Source organism: Parasteatoda tepidariorum, chromosome 6, assembly GCF_982258835.1.
Source record: "Parasteatoda tepidariorum strain Cologne lab strain chromosome 6, Ptep-v5.0, whole genome shotgun sequence".
In the NCBI taxonomy this organism is placed as follows: domain Eukaryota; kingdom Metazoa; phylum Arthropoda; class Arachnida; order Araneae; family Theridiidae; genus Parasteatoda; species Parasteatoda tepidariorum.
This window is the reverse complement of record NC_141760.1, coordinates 2,977,069-2,997,844: the sequence shown is the minus strand read 5'-3', so window position 1 is coordinate 2,997,844 and position 20,776 is coordinate 2,977,069. Positions and strand designations below refer to the sequence as shown.

The following is a 20,776-nucleotide window of genomic DNA, read 5'->3' as shown; positions in this document are numbered from 1 at the left end:
AGCCATTATTCAAATAATCAATATCATCATATAAGCGATTTTTACTGATTTAACTCAAACCGCATATATATATATATATATATGCATATATTTAACTAAAATAAAATTCATGATTTAAAACAAATGTAAATGCTAATTGCATCAGATTTATGATTTAAATGCACACTTTGATTTCAAAAATCTAGTAATTGAGATGATTTTTTTCATTCGGTAAGTAGTTAGGTTGCTGAAGAATGTTATAAATCATCTTAAACATTCGATTTTCATAAATAAAAAGAACAAAGCGCATTTTCTGAAGTATAACAGAAAAGTTTTAAGAAAGTTTAAGTGAAGATATTTAACGGACATACCCTTTGTATATCGTTCATATATAAACTCTGCAATTTAGTATTTAGCATTTGTATGTTCTCAAGTGATGTAAAAATTAAAAAAAAACACACATTAAAAATTTTTAATTTGATTTTTACACTCTTACATCCATTGAGGGCGTAAAAATGCGAAATACTAAATTATAGAGTTTATATATATACAAAGGTCCATCTTCCAGCAGATCAAGAATAATTCCTGTCTATGGAATGTCCGTCCCTGGATAAGCAGTGGATCCATCCATGTAAAAGCCATGGTGCATGTCTGATGGACGGCTTTTAGACTTCTAATGGATCAGATATGGATGTCTTGTAGACGTCTACATAATGACCCTATGGTCCTTGGATCACATGCGATGACGTCATCCTCTGGATTATTTTGAACTATATGGGATGGATTTTCAAATCATGGCTGTGTATAATAAAAAAAAATGAAGAAAGAAATTTTTTAAACATTCAGTGTCTATTCTTCCTTATGAAATATAATATATGATTAAAGACTGCAATGTTTAAAGAGCCATAAACAACTATTAAACATTTTATAGCACACTTAAAATTTTAAATAAAGTTTTGTTAACGTATAAATATTACCACCACATACAAAAATTCAGCAATTTTACCCATTGAATCAAAATTTCAACTCTGACTGACATGAACTACAACAACCTGAATTCAACACCTTTTTTGGGATAGGAAGATGTTTTATTGTAGAAAGATCGCCATGCTTTAGAATTAGAACATAGTTGTGTAAACCTTTACAAATTCCAATATATTTTTCTTAGCTTATTGAATATGACACAGAACAGTGAACATAAAAAATACGTAAGTTTCACTTTTATCGAGAGTAATTATTGGACACATCTGTTATTTTATTAAACAGATAGTCATAATAAAATTGTAATAGCGTTCACTGATGTGTTGACCATCAAATAATGGCGTTGATAAACTTATGTTGCAAAATCATTTTTTTTTTAAATTATGATCATCACAATACGTAAATGAGTAAAGTTTAAGTAATGAGGATTAAAAAAAATGAAATTATCAAAATGCTTTGCTTGACTTAAAAAAAACTGCGTTAGATTTCTAAAAATGGAAGTTAGAATGCCGTCTCAGTGAGTGCTGCCATGACAACGATAAACAAGTATCCAATGGAGTGGATGAGCAATTTTTAAGCGCTAGCTCCTCATTCCCCATTCCTCCTTTGACAAGCGAAGGTGCCAAAGACAGGTATGTAACATCTGTTAGCCTTATTTCGTTGACTATCTGCATTGAAAATGAAATGTCTTCATGTTTTAAAAAACTTTTTCCGGAAATTTTTTTATTACTTTTAAAGTAAATAAAAAAAAATAATAACACTTACATAGAGTACCTATCTAAAAGCTAAGCTACTACCTTTATAGCGCTTACATAGACTACCGAAATATATATAATTCGATGAATTATCGCTTCATTACTTAAATTCATCGAAAAATATTTTTTTTAAAGTTTAAAAACAATGAAATAAAAATAACTTTTTCTTCAAAACAATATTTCTCACCCACATTGGCCAAACGATGAAACAATAATGCGACAACACGCAATGATGAAACGACACGCAACAAAACATTTTCAAGAAATAACTTTTTTTTTTTAATTTTTTTTTTACCTTTATTTTGTACCACTTCCATTAAAATTAAGCAACTGTATTGAAACGAAGTGTGCAAACATATTTTTTCATGAAAAATCATGCCAATATTTCATTGAATTACAAATAATTTCTACTTCCGTTTGTTTTACAATTAAGACAGCACTATATATTTAATGAATATAATTCGTATCCAGAAAATCTTCAACTATTTTCAAAACGATAATAATTTATCTATTGAACTTAGAGTAAATTCGTTTAATGGCAACACTTTTAATACATTCAGTCAATAGATTCATTCAATGAATTAAAAATCAATTCTTAAAAGAAATTCAGTACTTTAAGCAAGAACCGAACAACTATATTTGTTTTTGCCTATTATTTTCTTTTCCACTTATTTATCTCTAGAACAGAGATAACCCTTCTTTTGGTATTTGCAGTATCGAAATCTTGAAATTCAAATGATTTTTGTATCCTATAGATTTCCTAATTAATTAATTAATTGAAATGAAATAAAGAAAACCAGAAGTCCTACGTACGACGCTTATTATAGGCTTCGATCATTTATTCTAAATACTTCAGCTTTTACATTTCCTGAATATATTATCAATAAATTATTGAATGCAAGACTTCGTAGATTTTTTTACCTGAAATCAATAAGCAATAATTATTGTTACCTATGATCGAAACACATATGTTTTTCTCATTCATTCGGATTAAAATAATTAACGCTCAGTTTAAGTTCAGTCATTGGTCTGCAATTCTAATATATTTCCGTTTGAAACTAACAATCGTTGGAATCGTTTATTTAGGGGCAACTTCAATGGGTTTCATATATACTCTTTAGGAAAAATATATCCAATACAAATCATGGATCTAACTTGTTTCGATAATTTGCAATGAACTGTGCAAAGAAGTTGCTGAAAAATCTTTTAAAAAAATTAAATAAAATAAGGTGTGAGTGCGCAAACAATTTGTATGCATTCGTAATGAAACTGGCAGTTCTCTGAAATTATTTTATCGTTTTTTATTCAATTTTTTGTGTTTGTGTCGCAAGTTACAAAAATTGTTAAGTAAACTTCAAAAAATTGTCTTTAGTTTTTGTTCTTTTTCAAACAATTTCGTATATTTACATATAATACTAATGAACCTGATAAAAATGGTTAATTTCTTCATAAACTTGGCATTTATATTAAAATAGTTTATCTCTTATTTTTGAGGAAAATATATTTTAGTCATATTTAATTTTAATGAAATTTTCTTAATGTTTTTTTCGCTTTTTAAACTTTAAATGATTTAATTGTTTTAATCAAAAGCCAGATATTGATCCAGTATCTATAGTATTAAAATTTGGTTTGGATTTTATATAAGGGCAATATTTAGATTGGTCTGTTGGTCACAAAATTGTGAAGCCTCCTCTGGCCTACAGCATATTGTTCCGGGAATGCTTCAACATTTAGAAAACTATCATGTACGAAAACGTTAATTTTCAAGTTTCGAGTTACAAAAGTCAATAACTATGATACATTCCTAAGCCTTTTTACTCATCTTACAGAAAAATTTCATATTTTACAATGGCTTAAGTAGGCCGTAAACACAGTATTTAAAAAATTGTATAATATATTTCAATTCAAGATTTGTACAGAGAGTAGTGGTTTGTGAATTCAAGAAAATTTTGCAGGAGTCAAAAAAATTTACCAGACTCGATTAATTAAAAGTTAATAGCCCTTTCAAGGTGAAAAGGAAACAAAATTTTTGATCTTATGACAATTATTTAGACGAATATTTATAATTATACTAGCTGTACCCTGCGTGCGTTGCAACGCTTTCAGTTTGAATTTTAATTTTGTATTTAAGTGTGCAAATGAGATTTGCGATTATAATTTGAAATGAGAATTTTATTTAATGGTGTAAAAACCAGTGATAGTCTCAGCAGTTAATTCTCTAGGATATCGTCAGGGCATTTTCAAACAGGTGATGCACACGGACCATGAAACATATTTTGGAGGATGATCTGAAATAAGTCTGATTAATGGCGATATCAGGTATTTATGCTGATCTGAGCTGACCAATTTGGCATGGAGTGATTTAATAAAATAGGATATTGCAATGCATCATAGGATCGATGCGTTTCTGAGACTCTTTGAACATCACCATTTTTACGATGAAGAACTATATCGCGGAAAGTAAATTCGTCGCCAACTATAACAATAGCCACCTCATCCAATATTGGTGCATTGTATTTTCCTTTGTGGTGGCCAGCAGTAAAATTGCATACTAAATATCAATAATTATTGAAAACGTGCAATTTGAATGAAATTTGCTTTTGCCTTTTTTTTTTTATTAAACAGTTTTCACAATACTAAATCCGTGATGCGACGAATAATTCGCGATCACAACGCTCAAGTACGCCCTCTAGCGGGAACCTGAAAATATCAGGCATTAGTTTCTTCATAAGCATTGGCAATGACGGACGCCATTTTCTTAGCAGTAAATAAGAAGCAAAATTTCCCTAAGGAAAAGGTAGAAGAACTTGGAAAAACTAAACAGAACATGCTAAACATTGAAGCAGAACACGCCAAGCATTTGAAGAACAATTTCTAAATAATTTTTACCCTTTTATTACCAATTTCATGATCACCTGCTGTTACAGATGTTTGTATTACGGTAAAATAATTTTTTCTGTCGTCAATTCTCTACAAATTAAAGTGAAGTCAACATTGCTTTCGTCATTCCAATAAATAAATGCAAATTCTTCTTCGTTATGGAACAGTATATATTTCAGTGTCTATATAATTCGGAAAACAACAATAAAAAATCATCCAAATTACTTGAAATAGTGTCATTTGTGCTGATGATTAATAAATTTCTTATCTTTTTCTTGGTAAGTATTTTTTAGTTTTGAAAGAATAATTTCAACTAGAATTCAGCTGTTCTGTTTTTAAGCTACATATTCAAATTCATATCGAGATCTTACAATTGTAAAATTTTAATGTGTGGTATGTTATCTAAAAGTAATAAAGGGATAATCTATGTATATATTATTTGAAAATAAAATTTTCAAACGAAGAACATTTCATTTGGAATTCTGCGGATTTATAAAGAAAGTAAGTGTTACGATTTTTATAATAAAAATTAACTTGTAAATAATTTTTTTCTTATTTGATGATAGTTCTCTACAGAATGGTTTTTTTCGTCTGATTAAGAACTATAAGAATGAAAAAAAGAAACAATATGAAAGTTTTTTATTTCAATATGAGGAATTTTGAAAATCATTTTTTTATCCTAAGAATTCTTTGTTTTACGTTTTTTAGTTTCAGATTTTTAGATAAAAATTGTTGTCAAAATACTTTTTTTGAGAACATAAATGGTATAACATTATGTGTTTATGTATACTTCTTGCATATTCTAATGTTTGAAGTAATATGATTCAGAAAAGTTTGGAATAAAAATTCGGTACTTATGTATTAAAGCCACCGCAGCTACAGATTTGGCGGTTTTCAAGTACCACTAAATATAAATAATTATTGAAAACGTGCAATTTAAGTGAAATTTGCTTTTGCCTTTATTTTTATTAAACAGTTTTCTCAATTCGCGATCGCAACGAACTATAGGGGGTGTTGTTGTATAAGACGAATACCTGCGATTTCTATATGAACAGTCATTCAGTTACTCTGGAGACGTCCTTAATTTAGCGTGTAACATTGTAACGTTCCTTCTTTATTGTGGCTTCATAAATTTAAAAAAGAAAAATGCTTTATATTCTCTCTTATGCAAACGAAAACAATATGCTATCGCTTTTCTTTTTCAGAGAAGGAACATCCAAAACACATCGGTAAAATATTTGTAATTAAACAGAATAAAATATGTATATTCTTATTATAGTTAAAACCAAATACCTAAAGAATAGTTTCACTAAATTTAATGAATTTAATAATATAACATGAAAGGCCCATTTAAACTTTACAATCCATAGTTTTAAGAATCATATTACTTCAAAAATTAAAATGAACAGAAAGTAGGTCATAAAGCCTCATAATTTTATATAATTTAATTTTGTATATAATTTAATTTTGACAACAATTTATATCAAAAATTTTAAGTTTAAATAAAAATCATTATTCAAAAACTAAAAAACGTAAAATAAAGAATGCTTACGAAAAAAAAAATAATTCTTTTTTGACGGCATTTTTCAGTACTACGAAAATGCGCCTTTGGGATTTGCCAAAAACAATACAAGACGGATTTTTATTTTTTCAGGAGCGAAATATTTTACCTCAAAAAACGAAAATGTACCAATTCCCATGACATGAAACTTTATCTTAGTAAACGTACGTTTTGGAAATGTTATTTCACTTGGAATCTTATTCATTAGAGTTTATATGGCTACAGCATCAGGTGAAAGAAAATAGAGATTGTTTTGAATCTATGCTAAACTCCATATCAGTCCATTTTCCACTGATATCCAATTGACCATTATCCAAAGTGTTTTATTTTATGATTTGTCGCAAACATTTTAAGTGTAGATTGGCGGCACTCAAAAACCGCCAAATCTGTAGCTGCGGTGGCGTTAATACGAAAGTACCAACTTTTTATTCCACATTTTTCTGCATCATATTACTTCAAACAATAGAATATGCAAGAAGTATACACGAACACATAATGTTATACCATTTAATTTTTCAAAAAAAGTATTTTGACAAAAATTTTTGTCAAAACTATAAACTAAAAAACGTAAAATAAAGAATTCTTAGGATAAAAAACGATTTTAAAAAATTCTTCATATTGAAATAAAAGCTTTCAAATTGTTTCCTTTTTTTATTCTTATAATTCTTAATCAGACGTGAAAACCATTCTGTGGAGATCGATCATCCAATAAGAAAAATAATTATTTACAAGCAAATTTTTTATTATGAAAATCATAACACTCACCTGTTTTATAAATCCGCAGAATTCCAAATGAAATGTTCTTCGTTTGAAAATTTTATTTTCAAGTAATATATCCATGGATTGTCCCTTCATTACTTTTAGATAACATACCACACATCAAAATTTTACAATTGTAAGATCTCGATATGAATTTGAATATGTAGCTTAAAAACAGAACAGCTGAATTCTAGTTGAAATTTTTCTTTCAAAACTAAAAAATACTTACCAAGAAAACGATAAGAATTTATTAATAATCAGCACAAATGATACTATTTCAAGTAGTTCGGATGATTCTTTATTGTTGTTTTGCGAATTATATAGATACAGAAGTATATACTATTCTATAAAGAAGAAGAATATTCTATAACTATTACAGTTCTGTACGTTTTGAATTCGCATTTATTCACTGGAATGACGAAAGCTGACGCAGATGTTGGCTTTACTTTAATTTGTAGTGAGTTGAATACAGAAAAAATTATTTTACCGTAATAAACACATCTGTAACAGCAAGTGATCATGAAATCGGAAGTTATGTTGTTGGTAATAGAAAGGTAAAAATTTTTGAGAAATTGTTCTTCAAATGCTTGGCGTGTTCTGCTTCAATGATTGGCTTGTTCTGGTTAGTTTTCCCAAGTTCTTCTACCTTTTCCTTAGGGAAATTTTGCTTCTTATTTGCTGCCAAGAAAATGGCGTCCGTCATTGCCAATGGTTATGATGGAACTAATGCCCGATACTTTCAGGCTCCCGTTTTGTTAGTATCTTCAATATATTAAAAAACTGAATCGCTTATAGCAAAATTTAAAACAATGGCTAACTTTTAACCAATCAGAAAATTCCATTTCGATTTTCGCTGATACCACTGGAACAGTTTGTAGCAGAATGTTCTAATGTCTACAGAAACCTTCCTCGTGCTTTGAACTATCTGTATGCCAAGTTTCATAGCTTTCTGTTGGGTGGTTTAGTAGTCTGTAAAGGACATACAGATAGACAGACACACATTCATTTTTATATACACTGGTGTGCAAAACTTAAGCAACAAGTGGTTTTTCGGCCACAGCTCCCCAACAAAGTATAAGATAGCCATGAAATTGCAGTATAATATGCACGTAATTCAGTAGAAAGATTATTTGTATGCAAATTTTAGAAATAAAACATCGTAGGTGATGTAAGTGTACGTACACCTTGTGGGTCGACGCGCGCAGGTCAAAGCTGTTATAAAAGGATGAAGAGCACAGTAGTTAAAGACATTCGCTGCAAGTGCAAGTGACTTGTTTTGTGAAACATGTCTTCAAGAAATCATTTAGACGACTTTACTCGAGGAAGAATGATTGGGAAGCTTGAGGAGGGGCGTAGTGTGACCAGTGTCGCCGAAGAGTTCGGGATCAACAAAAGTGTTGTTTCGTGTGCTTGGAATGCCTTTAAAACTACTGGTACAGCTGTTCGGAAGGTTGGTGGTGGCCGTCCAAGGAAAACAACACCAAGAGATGACCGTTACATTGTCCTCCAGGTGGAAAGAAACCGTTTTCAGTCAGCGAGGGCCATATCTCAGCAACTGTGCACAGCCACAGGACGACAAGTATCAAGATTTGCAGTTGCCAGACGCCTCCACAAAGGTGGCTTATTTGCTAGACGTCCTGAACGCTACATACCTTTAAAAGTTAGCCAACGGCGGCACCGTTTAGAGTGATGCAGAGAACACGAAACCTGGACACCTCATCAATGGAGTCGCGTCCTCTTCACAGATGAGAGTCGTTTTAGTGCTACAAGCGATTCTCAACGTCAGTTGCTCTGGAGAGTGGTTGGAGCTCGATTTCATCCCAGTAACATCGCGGAAAGAGATCGTTACGGTGGTCCTGGAGTTATCGTCTGAGGTGGCATTATGTTGAGCGGGTGGACTGAACTTCAGATCTTCGACCGAGGTTCTGTAACTGGAGACCGCTACTGCAATGAGGTAATCCCACCCTATGTGCGTCTGTTCCGAGGGGCCATTGGACCAGACTTCATTTTTATGGATGGCAATACCCGGCCACACCGTACTGCTAATGTTCAAGAGCTACTGGAAAGTGAAGATATCACACGAATGGATTGGCCAGCCTTCTCTCCAGATCTAAATCCCATAGAGCATGTGTGGGATGCATTAGGGAGACGTCTTGCAACACGACAGTATCCTCCTGGTAACACCCATCAGCTGAAAGATGCGTTAAAGGAGGAATGGAGACGTTTACCCCAAAAACTCCTGGATAATCTGGTGCTTAGCATGGAGAGACGATGCCAAGCAACAATTACAGTAAGGGGAGGGCATATCCCATACTAGGGAACATCTGGCAGTTGTATTTACGCTTCTTCAGGCAATCATGTGTAACGCCACTATATGTCAAATAAAGCCTTCTTTTGTCCCATACCCTACTTTAAGCTTTATATTCATTTCTGCGCCATTATTCTTTTACCATCGTTTAATTACAAAGTAATGTACATCATATTCAAATTTCATGTCAATCGGATGATTTCTTGTAGAGTTATGACAAGAAACGCCCTTGTTGTTTAAGTTTTGCACACCAGTGTATATAGATGATATGAAGATAAATATAATTAGCTTTATTAAATTAAAAGTTATCTCAAAACTGATTTAAAACATTTGAAAATTTTTGATACTTTATTTAATTGAAGTAGAGAAAAAACACAAAATTATTGAAACTATGTATTATAAAACCAATGAAATATCATTATATATTTTCTGGTTCATAAAAGTTCGAATCAAATTCAATTAAACATGGATACAAAATCAGTTGAAATTATAGTCAAATGAATAGAGCATGTGATTTGCTATATTGTCCTATTCCACTAGAATATTAACTTGAGAATCTCCTGTGTCATAAAATGTTATTTTACGTGTACGAGTGGGTGCGCGTGTGTGAAATATTAATATCTAGAACACGTATTTTGAAATTTATTTTTTTGAACATGTGTACATTTTAAAAAAGTATTCCGTTATTTCTTCATTATTTCATTCATAATATGAAGTTATATAACACATAAGAACATAATATAACACATTATGTTATAAGAAAACTACTTTTTACCACTTATTAACCACTTAATCAAGTACGTTTAATACGATTATACGTTGTGCTGTTCCATAGCGTGGGGTTTTAGGAATACAAACTTTCATAGATATAACAAACACAATTTATTAATAATTTGCAGCATTTAAAATGTAGAATACAGAAGATGCGACTTAACGCAACACTAGCAGGTGAGGAATCTAAACTGAAACTTAGAGGGTAAGTCTAGACTCGATTGCGCATGCATGATATGACAGTTCGTAAACATAGCCTAGAACTAAATACACAACATACGTTCATAAAAAATTCTAAATATTTAATTTGAAATAACCATTTACATTTTAATAATATTTTCTTAAATTCCCTATTATAACCCTTATAATGTATAATAGTTCTTACATACTAGCATTTTTCCATAATGCGGCCACTTTTTATATTCTATAGATTACGAAACCGAATCTGTCGTATGTTTATTCGGAAAAGTTTTTGTGTCTTATTTCGTAATTTTTAAAATCCTCCGCAAATTGTTATCACATATTTCAGATTAGACCCTCCAATCATCAATATTGAGAGTCACAGTATATGAAAGTCCCATCATCAAAATTAGCTTTTTTCTTAGTGTGATCACTTTTTTTTTATTTTGAAATTCCGGCTACAAATGAGGTTCTATAAAAATGAAATAAAGTATTTCTTTGAATCTGGTGTTTCAGTTTGTCTTAATATCTAGTAAAATACTAAAGAAAGTATCATCGACATTGTCTTCGATTTCTTTTTCCTTAAGATACTTGATTTACCAAAATAAATTATTTTGTATCGAATAATTAGGTAAAAAGCAAATAGTCGCTTCGGTGTCGCTTAAATGTTTTTGGTAGAGAATTCTTTTTCTTAATGCTTGCAACGGAACGTGGGCGAATACTATCGTTAATCCAATATTGAAAAAATACCATTCTAGTTCTGTTTTGCTTGTATATTCCTCTAATAGTTAGGCTCAAAATTAGTCTTTCTATAATAAAATCAAGATTTTTTTTTAAAAAGTAGTTAGGCTATAAACTATTGCATATAAAAAGAATAGGCATATGTATTTTTTGTCCAAAAAATATTTCTTGCAGCTTTATTTTTACCGGCACACCATTGTAATTAACAAACTAAAATGTTAAAACATTTTCACAGACTTTGAAACTTTAAATTTTAAGGGAAACATTAAACTAGTTTTCAGATAGCACCTTCACCAGATTGCAACAAAAAAGCGGAGACTCATTTGTGAAGTCACGTGTGACTTCACAAATGAGTCTCCGCTTTTAATCTACGCATAGATCTGAAAGTCCCAATCTATCCGCCTTTGGTTGCTTCACAATTTGATTACCTCCCGACGTCAGCATGAGACCTCAAATGAGACATTTAACTGTCGCAACGACTTCATTGCATGATGAAGATGTGACCTAATCACGTCTCAGCTTAGTCACACTGTTGAGACGTAAAATATCACAATTTCATCACAAGTCGTCTCAGTACGCTCATTTTTGCATCGGGATCAGAAAACTATAATAAATAGATAAAGTTGCTTTTATTTGAGGAAAGTAAAATACTTTTATGTAGTTATTTGCTCGTACTTAAATATTTCTAAGTGGTACGTAATTTATCTTTTTTTTCCTGTTAGAATAAGCCAGGACTATTTAATGTTATTATGAACCATTCTTGTTTGAATTTATGATAGAAAATATTTCAATTAGAGAAATTCTAATTTCGCTTTTAAATCCTAATTCAGTATAATCAAATTATTTATATTTTCAAAAAAATGATGTCATCAAAAGAATGAATCTCATTTTATTTCCTAATACATAATGAAATATTGAACATTAGAAAATAAGAAATTATACATTTGAACGAGTAAACAATTACAGGACTGAGAAATATATCTCATTAGCATTAGGGTGATTTCGCAAATTAGATTTCAAGTAATTGCGCACTTCTAGTGGGCACACATCAGTTCTGGTGAAATACGGCCGTGAAAAATTATTAAAGTTACGTGAATGAAAATAAGAGATTTTGCAAAAATCTGTAACTTAAAAACGCTAACGTTGTGGAAGATCATTTCAACTTCGATCACAAAATCAAAATAAACTTTTACAATGGACGTAGGCTATCTCTTTAAACTGTAGCATACCATTCAAGACGCTTTACATTACGTGAAACAGTGGTTCTGTGAGCAGAAAAATTTGGTATATTATAGATTTTGATGAATTCAGTCATAAAAAATCTTATTTTATTAATAATGCTTTAAAAAAAATATTATTGAACTTTTATTGATTATTTAACTTCTTTTAACTAAATTGTGAAATTAAAATATAATTTATGATTTCAAAATAGAGGAAATATATTTTGTTTCTTATGAAACTAGTGCAATTAGACAACCATAATGTTAAACAAAAACCTATAAAATTATTTTTTATTGAATGACCCAATTGTTGAAAGATCGCACGATTCATTTCTAAATTTCATGAATACATTTCTTCAAATTCGCATTCCATGTCCGTGTTTTTAGTTCGGAGGTCGGCTTAAACAGAAGACAACATTTAACAGCGTGCTTGAAGCTTTGTCTTTCTGGCGTAAATCACGCTAACATAACTACATAACGTAAAGATTCGTAGCATCTGCAATAAACGCGAGCACGTGCAGTTGCTTCAATCTTAATTACAGGAGCACGGCAGCTAACGTGAAAGTGCGAAATCTCCCTATATAACGGTTAGCCGCACGTAAGCATAATCGGCTAACCAAAAAGTACATTTTTGTAAAATGTTTATTTTAAATTTATAATAAGAAATTTAGAAATATAAACATTAATTTTAAATGACAATAAATAATTTTATAATTTAATAATAGCCGACCGGACTGTGCAGAAGTTAAGGAACTGGCCTTGCATCGGAAAAGTTCTGGGTTCGAATCCCGGACAAGGCGTGGCTGCTCTTTTATTCTCTGTACTGTCAGTTCTTACTGTGGGAGCAACGTTCGCCTACCTAATATGGTGCCCTTGAAAGAGTGGCCAACATATCCGCCCTATAAATGCCTGAATTGACGAAAGGTTAACACAGGTGGGCATTGGAAATGGCGAAAATAATTTAATAATAAAATAATTATTTATTAAAGTCCTCTTCCATGTTACTCGATAGTAAAAAAAGTGTAAAACAGTTTATATATAGGATATGAAGGAACAAATTATATTGTTTACATGAACTTTTCCCCTGACTCATAAAATAAACATTTAAATGGGGGGGAGGGGGAATTTGCAATAAAAATAAATACATCTTGAGTTTGCTCCAGATTATATATATCTGCAGCTAACTCAAAATATATTTATTCTTAATATTACGCTCAAATTTAGGAAAAGAATGTTCTATTTTTAGTTCCAATATAGGTCATTAAATAATAATTGGGTAATATAGAATTATTTGAACCTTTTATCTAAGCAAAACTCTGTATTTCGATACTTTCGTGAATATTTTGTTCACATGACTCCTTAAAATTAAATTACAAAAACTAATAATTTGAATAACAATTGAAACAATGAACTAATAATTGAAATAATGAACTTCCATATTCCGATCTATCGGGCCAACTGCAATTACCAAATGGGTTTTAAACACACAAATTTCATAGAGAAAAAAAACGCGTGGTGATTTCCCTGGGATGGCTAAAAAAGATACACACCTGTTATTTCCACATGTTAAATGCTGATTTAGAAAAGATAAGTTAAATCTACAAAACATCAAAAGTCATTATTTGAACCATTTATACCGTTGTAAGCGTTACATTTTACTGGCTTTGTAAAACAGTTTTTTTTTTGTGACATGAATTCATAGATTCATACGTAGATTCGTACATTTTTTATATTTAGATACACATTTTGAGGAGATTCATACACGTTTCAGTGTATGACTCTCCTAATATTTTAAAATATAATATTGTAATTTTCATGTTGGATGAATTTAATCTTTAGGAACAATGGAGAACGTTGAAGAGAAGAATCTTCAAACTGTCCTGCTGAAAGAACTTGGGATAAAGAGGGAAGATTTGAAGAACCTCGCAAATTTCGCACGACTTCTCCACTCACCCCGCAACCCTTCCAGTTTAGCTGTTATCCGTATTCTCTACGGTAATGAATAAACTCTGCACTTAGTGTATTTTAACACAGAAAACGTTTGGTACAACTGCTTTAGAGTAGCGGACAGGCTGTATGCACTGCAGCACTCTTTATCTATCTATCTATCTATCTATCTATATATATATATATATATATATATATATATATATATATATATATATATATATATATATATATATATATATATATATATATATATATATATATATATATATATATATATATATATTTACAGGTATAGGACAAAATAATACGAACACTTGTGAAAAAAGGATTTTATTAATAAGGAGTTGGGCCACCTTTGGCCTACATGACAGCTTGCATTCGACGTGGGATTGACAGATAAATGTCTTGAACAAAGCTCATCGGAATTTCCAGCCATTCCTCTTGCTGGACTGTCTCGAGTTCAGAGAGGGAAGGAGGAAACCGAGCACGGACTTTTTTCTCTAAAAACCCCACAATGGCTCAATGATATTAAGATCAGGGGACTGAGGACACCACGTTAGCTGTTCCACTTCATCATTATGCTCCTTTAACCATGGTTGAACATAGTGAGGCGTGTGAACAGCGCAGGACGTTCTCCCGGAAAGAGAGTATGAAGCATAGGGTGAAAAGGATCTGCGAGAATGCTTCGGTAAGGGTCACCTTTGATCACCTCCCTCAAGACAACGATCCACGGGCAGATATTGCCTCCCACACCATCACAGAACCACCTCCATGTTTCACGGTTGGAACCAGGCAGTCGTCATGAAATGCTTCTGCCGGCGTTCGTCACACGAACACACGTCCAGTGCTCTGGAATAGTGCAAAAGAGAATTCATTAGATCAGATGACTTGTTCCCATTGCAGTTTTGTCCATTTTAGGTGGTCTCGGGACCTCTGTAGTCTCTTCAAAGCATTCCGCGCTGAAACTAATGATTTCGGAATAACTACTCTTCCAGTAATGTTAGCAGCATGAAACTCCCGTTAAATAGTGTTCATGGATACGGGGTTCTGAAGGTGGGTATCAATCTCGAACGTTATCACCGGCAGTGTAGTCTTGCGTTTTCGAGCGACTATCCTCTTCAACACCCGTCTATCATGGTCCGACAACTTCGACTTCCTGCCGTTGTTGTGCTTCGCAGAAGACACCTTACACAGCTTTGTGTATGCCGATAGAGTCCTGGATACAGTGGTCCTTAAAGCACCCACAAGGTTCGCTGTTCTGGACACGGACGCTCCAGCGAGGCGAGCTCCGATTATCATGCCTCTTTTAGGGTCAGAGTGGTCGGACAGAATCTCGCATTGCTAGGAACAGATTCTTTTCATGCAACACTCACACTGCCAAATGCTAGACTGATACCTTTCCTTTCATTACCACTAGGTGGCACACTCTTGCGACAAGTGCCCTCCGTTAAATGGACGGTAGAAGGATGACTCCATCCTTCCTCAGGTGTTCCTATTATTTTGTCCTATACCTGTATATATATATATATATATATATATATATATATATATATATATATATATATATATATATATATACTCTTAAAATGAATGAGTGAATTCCCCTACTCAAAAAAAAAGAGTGAATTTTATTTTAAACCTGGAGTTGAATACACCTATATTTGTACTTCACCTTGACATCTTCAATTCCTTCGCCTTGTTGTTTTCAATTCCTTTGCCTTGTCATTTTCAATTCCTTCGCATTGTCATTTTCAATTCCTTCGCCTTGTCATTTTCAGTTGGGAAGTCATTTTCAATTGTCACAGTTTAGTTTTAAAATTGAAAAAAAAACTTATTAATTATCGAACATACCATCGATAAAATTTAAAAGAAATAAATGCTGATAAATTATTTCAGTTGCGCAAGCTAAAAATAATTTTCTTTTCATCTTATTTATGATAGGCAATAAAAGATTCAATGAATAATCTGAAAAGGATTAATTTAATTCAAATGTGATTTAAATTACACTCAAGTAAAAAGAATAAAAAATGATAGAAATAACTCTAGAATGATTTAAATAAATTCACTCGATGGATACTAATTATGAATCCAAAATAATTATATTTAATATAATTCGAGTTAAAATCATGCACTGAAACGATGTAAATAGTCTATCAAAAATGATTGAAAATCACTCAAGTTTGACTTAAAATGATCCACCAAGTAATACTGATAGTCAATCAAACACGATTGAATTTCAGTCAAGTTCAATTTAAAATTATCCACTCAAACTTGAGTTATTTCAGCTAAGTCTTTGGCTTGAGTGAATTTAGCTCAATATTAGAAGACTCCTTTTTTCCGAACGAACGAGTGAAATTTCACTCGAGGTGAGTTATTTTAGTTCGTTCATTTTAAGCAACACTTATTTTATTACTTTCATAATTATTTAAAGAATTTAAAAAATGGAAGAAAAAATAACACCTTCTTCAATAATATTCGGGAAAAAATTGGAAAATTTTGCTTTTAAAAACTTTATGTAAAAATAAATATATTAACAATACTGAAAAAATAAATATATTTTTAAAAGTAATCTGTTTTAAATATTATTTAGATTTCTAATAAATCTGTCTTGTTAATCTTTATATCGTTTCACGAAATTGACAAAAATTGGGTATTTAAATATTTTTTGTTGAAACGCTATTCTCATGGTAGATGTCTGGTGATAAATAATTTTCACTAACGGATGATATTTTTCACGGTCTGGCTACCGCTTTTGACAACTTGGCTGTGGCAGAAATGGCAGAATAATAATTGTAGGGCTCCAGCTTAAAAGATTATTAAAAGAAACAAAATTTTGTAATTACATCTCTCAAAATATGTGTAATTTTTTCTTTTTCCTGAGAATCCTGGATATTTCATATGTATATACCCATACAATTTCATTTTTAGAGTTTTTAATGTTTTGCAATTTCGAAGAAGGAATAAGAAATTCAGCTGATGTGCAAGCTTAATGTGTTATATTTTTTTTTCTTGAGGGAATCATTAAATAAGCATTATCACTTCACAAAACTTTGTACGAAGAAAAAATGAAGATTAATATTTTTTTTTTCAACATATAATAATTATAATAAAGGAGAAACAAAAATAATAATTTAAAAATAATTACAATGTTTTATTTACAACTTTGAAAGTAATAAAGTATTTAGTGTAAAAATGAAATAAAATTTTATCAGCAGTTGTGCTTATTTAAAATAAACTCGATGCATACATGCATTAAATAGTTACTTTAGTCATTATATGGCTTATTTCAGGTGCCTTGAAATTATCTGGTGCAATATTAGATACCTTAGAAAGGTTCTAAAGATTTGCGTTATAATTTTTACATTAAAATTTTTTTTTATTTCAAATAGGTAAAAAATTTCTGAAAAGTTAAAAAACTCCAAAAATAAGTAAATAAAATACATATTTTAATTTATAATAAAAAGTATTCAAAACAATGCTAACTTTTCTCCAAAATATCTATCTTTTAATTGAATATCATCGAATTCGATTGTAATATATACAGAAATCCTAATTATGTAAGAATTTCGAACAATCTTTCGAAATCAATACTAAAAGCCAATCCTTCATTTTTTCCCTCTTAAGCTGTCCTTAAATTAAAAATCAATGATGCAATTGCATTAAATCGATTCTTTTCTGTCCAAACCAGCTCCTTAATGTAGTTGAATGAACTATTTAGTTATAAGAATTTGGCGAGAAACATCGATCACTTAAGATTAATGGGAAACGCCATGTTAAGGAATCAGTTCAAGACAACGTTTGGAACACTCAGAAAGTGTGGTTGACAATCAAAGTCACGATCTACGTCATCTCTTTTGCTGTATTTTAACCTCAAGAGGCAAAGAGTGTCCCTGACGATTTGGAATTTTGGAGCAAATCGTCAGGGACACTCTTTTTCTCATAAAGGATCGTCTGGACACTCTTTTTCTCATAAAAGCAAAGAGAACGACCCCGTGCTTTGAATTTATTCTCATTTACAGAAAACTAACTAGATTTTACAAGAATGTAATTACACTATTGTTGGCAGTGACATTTTCCAAACAATTGTTAAAAGTTCGTTGAGACAGGGGGCTGGGTCATTGTCACTCCTGAATCACTACTGCAGCAACCCTCGGTACGGATCGGTACAGAATTGCGGATTTGTATTAGGTACATACACACACGTATAAACTTTTTGCTTTATAACTGTATTGATTATTATATCGTAATGCACATCCTGTGCATTTTATGTTTCACTCTGCAAGATTAGTTCCAGTTTTTACAATTATTCAAGGCTTTATCTTTAGAGTGACAATTATAATATTATTTTAAGTTTGATGCGTGTACATTTTTTTCATTATTTATTTACATTTATTCAGTGTGGCGTTAAAACATTAAACCAAAAATAAAAGTTTTTTCTTAAGTGCATGATAATTTTTATAATTTTATTAATTTTTTTATCATTTTTATAATGTATATACTTTTTTGGAATAACCTCAAATAAGGTCACGTTTATTCAAAACAATATTTCTTGATAAAAGGAATTATAATTTAATTTGGACAACTAATTTTTTAAGCATCAAAACTCCAAAATCACCCAAAATATTTGCATTTTTTTCACACAGCTGTTTTATGTGCTAAATTTAGGCAGTTTATATTATAGTAAGATATATTCTGAGCTTATTCTAATCCACTAAAATAAACAATTTGCAATAATTTTTGTTTCGGAGCTGCAGTTTTTCCCGTTTTGGGTTCAAGAATATTACATTTCTTTCCAGCGCAGCCATGATTAGTGTTTCCCCCCCCCCCTCCAAATTACATAAAATGTGTACCTTTGAAAGCCTGTTTAAAAATATGTAAATCGAAAAACTCTCAAATTAATTTGCCTAACTGTTTTCTTTTTAAATCATAATTTAATAAAATTGTGTCAATATTTGGCAGTTTGGCACATTATCATCATCCTGTTTTGCCTAACAGCAAAGGGTGGGCCAAAGTCCTCTGTTAAAAATTTCGATAGGTCAATTTATTTTTTGAACTGGACTGTCAGTCTTTTATCCCCAAACACTTTAAAAGCTGATTCCCCAGAACCGAAACATCAGTCATGTCCAATCTTATAATAGCATTTTCAATCTTAACGACCCCTATGGAACATTATGAAAGTATGACTTTCTTTATATGCAATGAATCATGAAATGTGAACACGACATCTGTTGTTTTGTCATTGTTTCCTTCACATTAAAGGTTTTCTGATGATAATTGATATCCACCACGAGAGGGGTTTGTCGTCAGCTGACAGCAGGTGGGGCAATCCAGCTGAGTGCCGATTTCCACTCTTTGACTGGTGGAGACCACTCCCTTTGGAATGGATGATCATCCTCTACCTTCTCATGATTCTAGGTACTACCATCTTATTTTGAGCTGTGCTTTCATTTAAATTTCCTTTCATTGAAGTAATTAATTTGCATTTATATTACTCGATAAAATATTCCTTTTTTTTGTTATCTGAACATTAAAGTTTTCTACTGCTAAAATTTATTTTAAATTGAACTTATTTATTATGATGTTCTCTATATAAAAACGTAAGTTTTTATCAATAGTTCTATTTATTTCCAGAAATATTCTTCCCCTTGTAAGAAAGGAAGTATTTTTAAGAAAGTATCAATTTTGTATTTTTTCGTTTTAAGTGTTTGAAATGTTTAGTTGAATGTATTTAACTTCATACTAATAAAAAAATTATGCTTAAAGTATATATATTTAATTTCCTTAAAAATAAAAAGCACAAAATCGTTTTAAACAGTCAACTCAGTACTCTTATAAATTCTACATAAAAATATTTTGATTGTTAAAAAGGACCTAAAAGCAATGAAGAGGTAAAAGTTATCCTAATAGTCATCAAACATACCTAAATATTCATTGGTTAACCTGTTGTGCCAGTGACCATTTGCTTAAAAGTTTTATGAACCCCTAACTTGGTGGGTCAAGTATTCAAACCCGTTTTTAAAAAAAATTAAGTATTTTTTATTCAGAGAAAAGTGCGCTTTTGTATCTGATTCCGATTCTGATAGAAAAATATCTAAGTTTTTGGGCAACATATTTCTTTTCAATTGATTTCTGCCTAAAAAGCAAAGATTGCTTTCGTTCTCATCTCCTTTTAAAATGAAATTTGAATCGATTTATACATTATTTATAATTTTCCAGGATTTTAGTATTTGAACACATGAACTTTTCATAAGGCTTTATTTGTATTTTTTTGTTTTTAACATTTTTAAATATGAAGATTTTATACTAAAACAAAATTTACATTATTTTAATTACATATAGAGTTGAAGGGAAAATCGCGAAAAAGATTCCGTAAAAAATATAAAATATTTGGAAAAACTCACATACACAAGGTTTTTACATAATTCACGGTATTTTTTTGTATGTAATTGAGGAAATTACTGAATGTTACGTGACATTTTAAAAAGATTGAAATATGCATGCCTAAAAATATTGTATGATTCATTTTATAAGAAATCGTTTCATTCTACCAAATATGTGACTTACCTGACTTTCTTTGGATAAAGATAATTTGCAAATAGCATCCTGATGTTTTTATACATTCTGAAACGGATTTTCATGAATTCACCCTAAAATTTCGCTCAACATGTTCAACAGTTAGAATCACCCAATA

The 20,776-nt window shown here is 31.0% G+C and overlaps 1 protein-coding gene across 1 annotated transcript in view; it reads left to right on the top strand.

Annotated features, from left to right (window-relative positions):
- The first annotated feature begins 1,479 nt into the window (after positions 1 to 1,479).
- Positions 1,480 to 20,776, top strand: part of GC (gamma-glutamyl carboxylase) — a 90,664-nt gene continuing 71,367 nt past the window's right edge. The window contains exons 1-3 of the mRNA XM_021145580.4: positions 1,480 to 1,592; positions 13,975 to 14,130; positions 19,345 to 19,500. Of these exons, the coding sequence (XP_021001239.3) occupies positions 13,980 to 14,130; positions 19,345 to 19,500 (307 nt within the window). The 5' untranslated portion in view covers positions 1,480 to 1,592; positions 13,975 to 13,979. The remainder of the gene's footprint in view (positions 1,593 to 13,974; positions 14,131 to 19,344; positions 19,501 to 20,776) is intronic.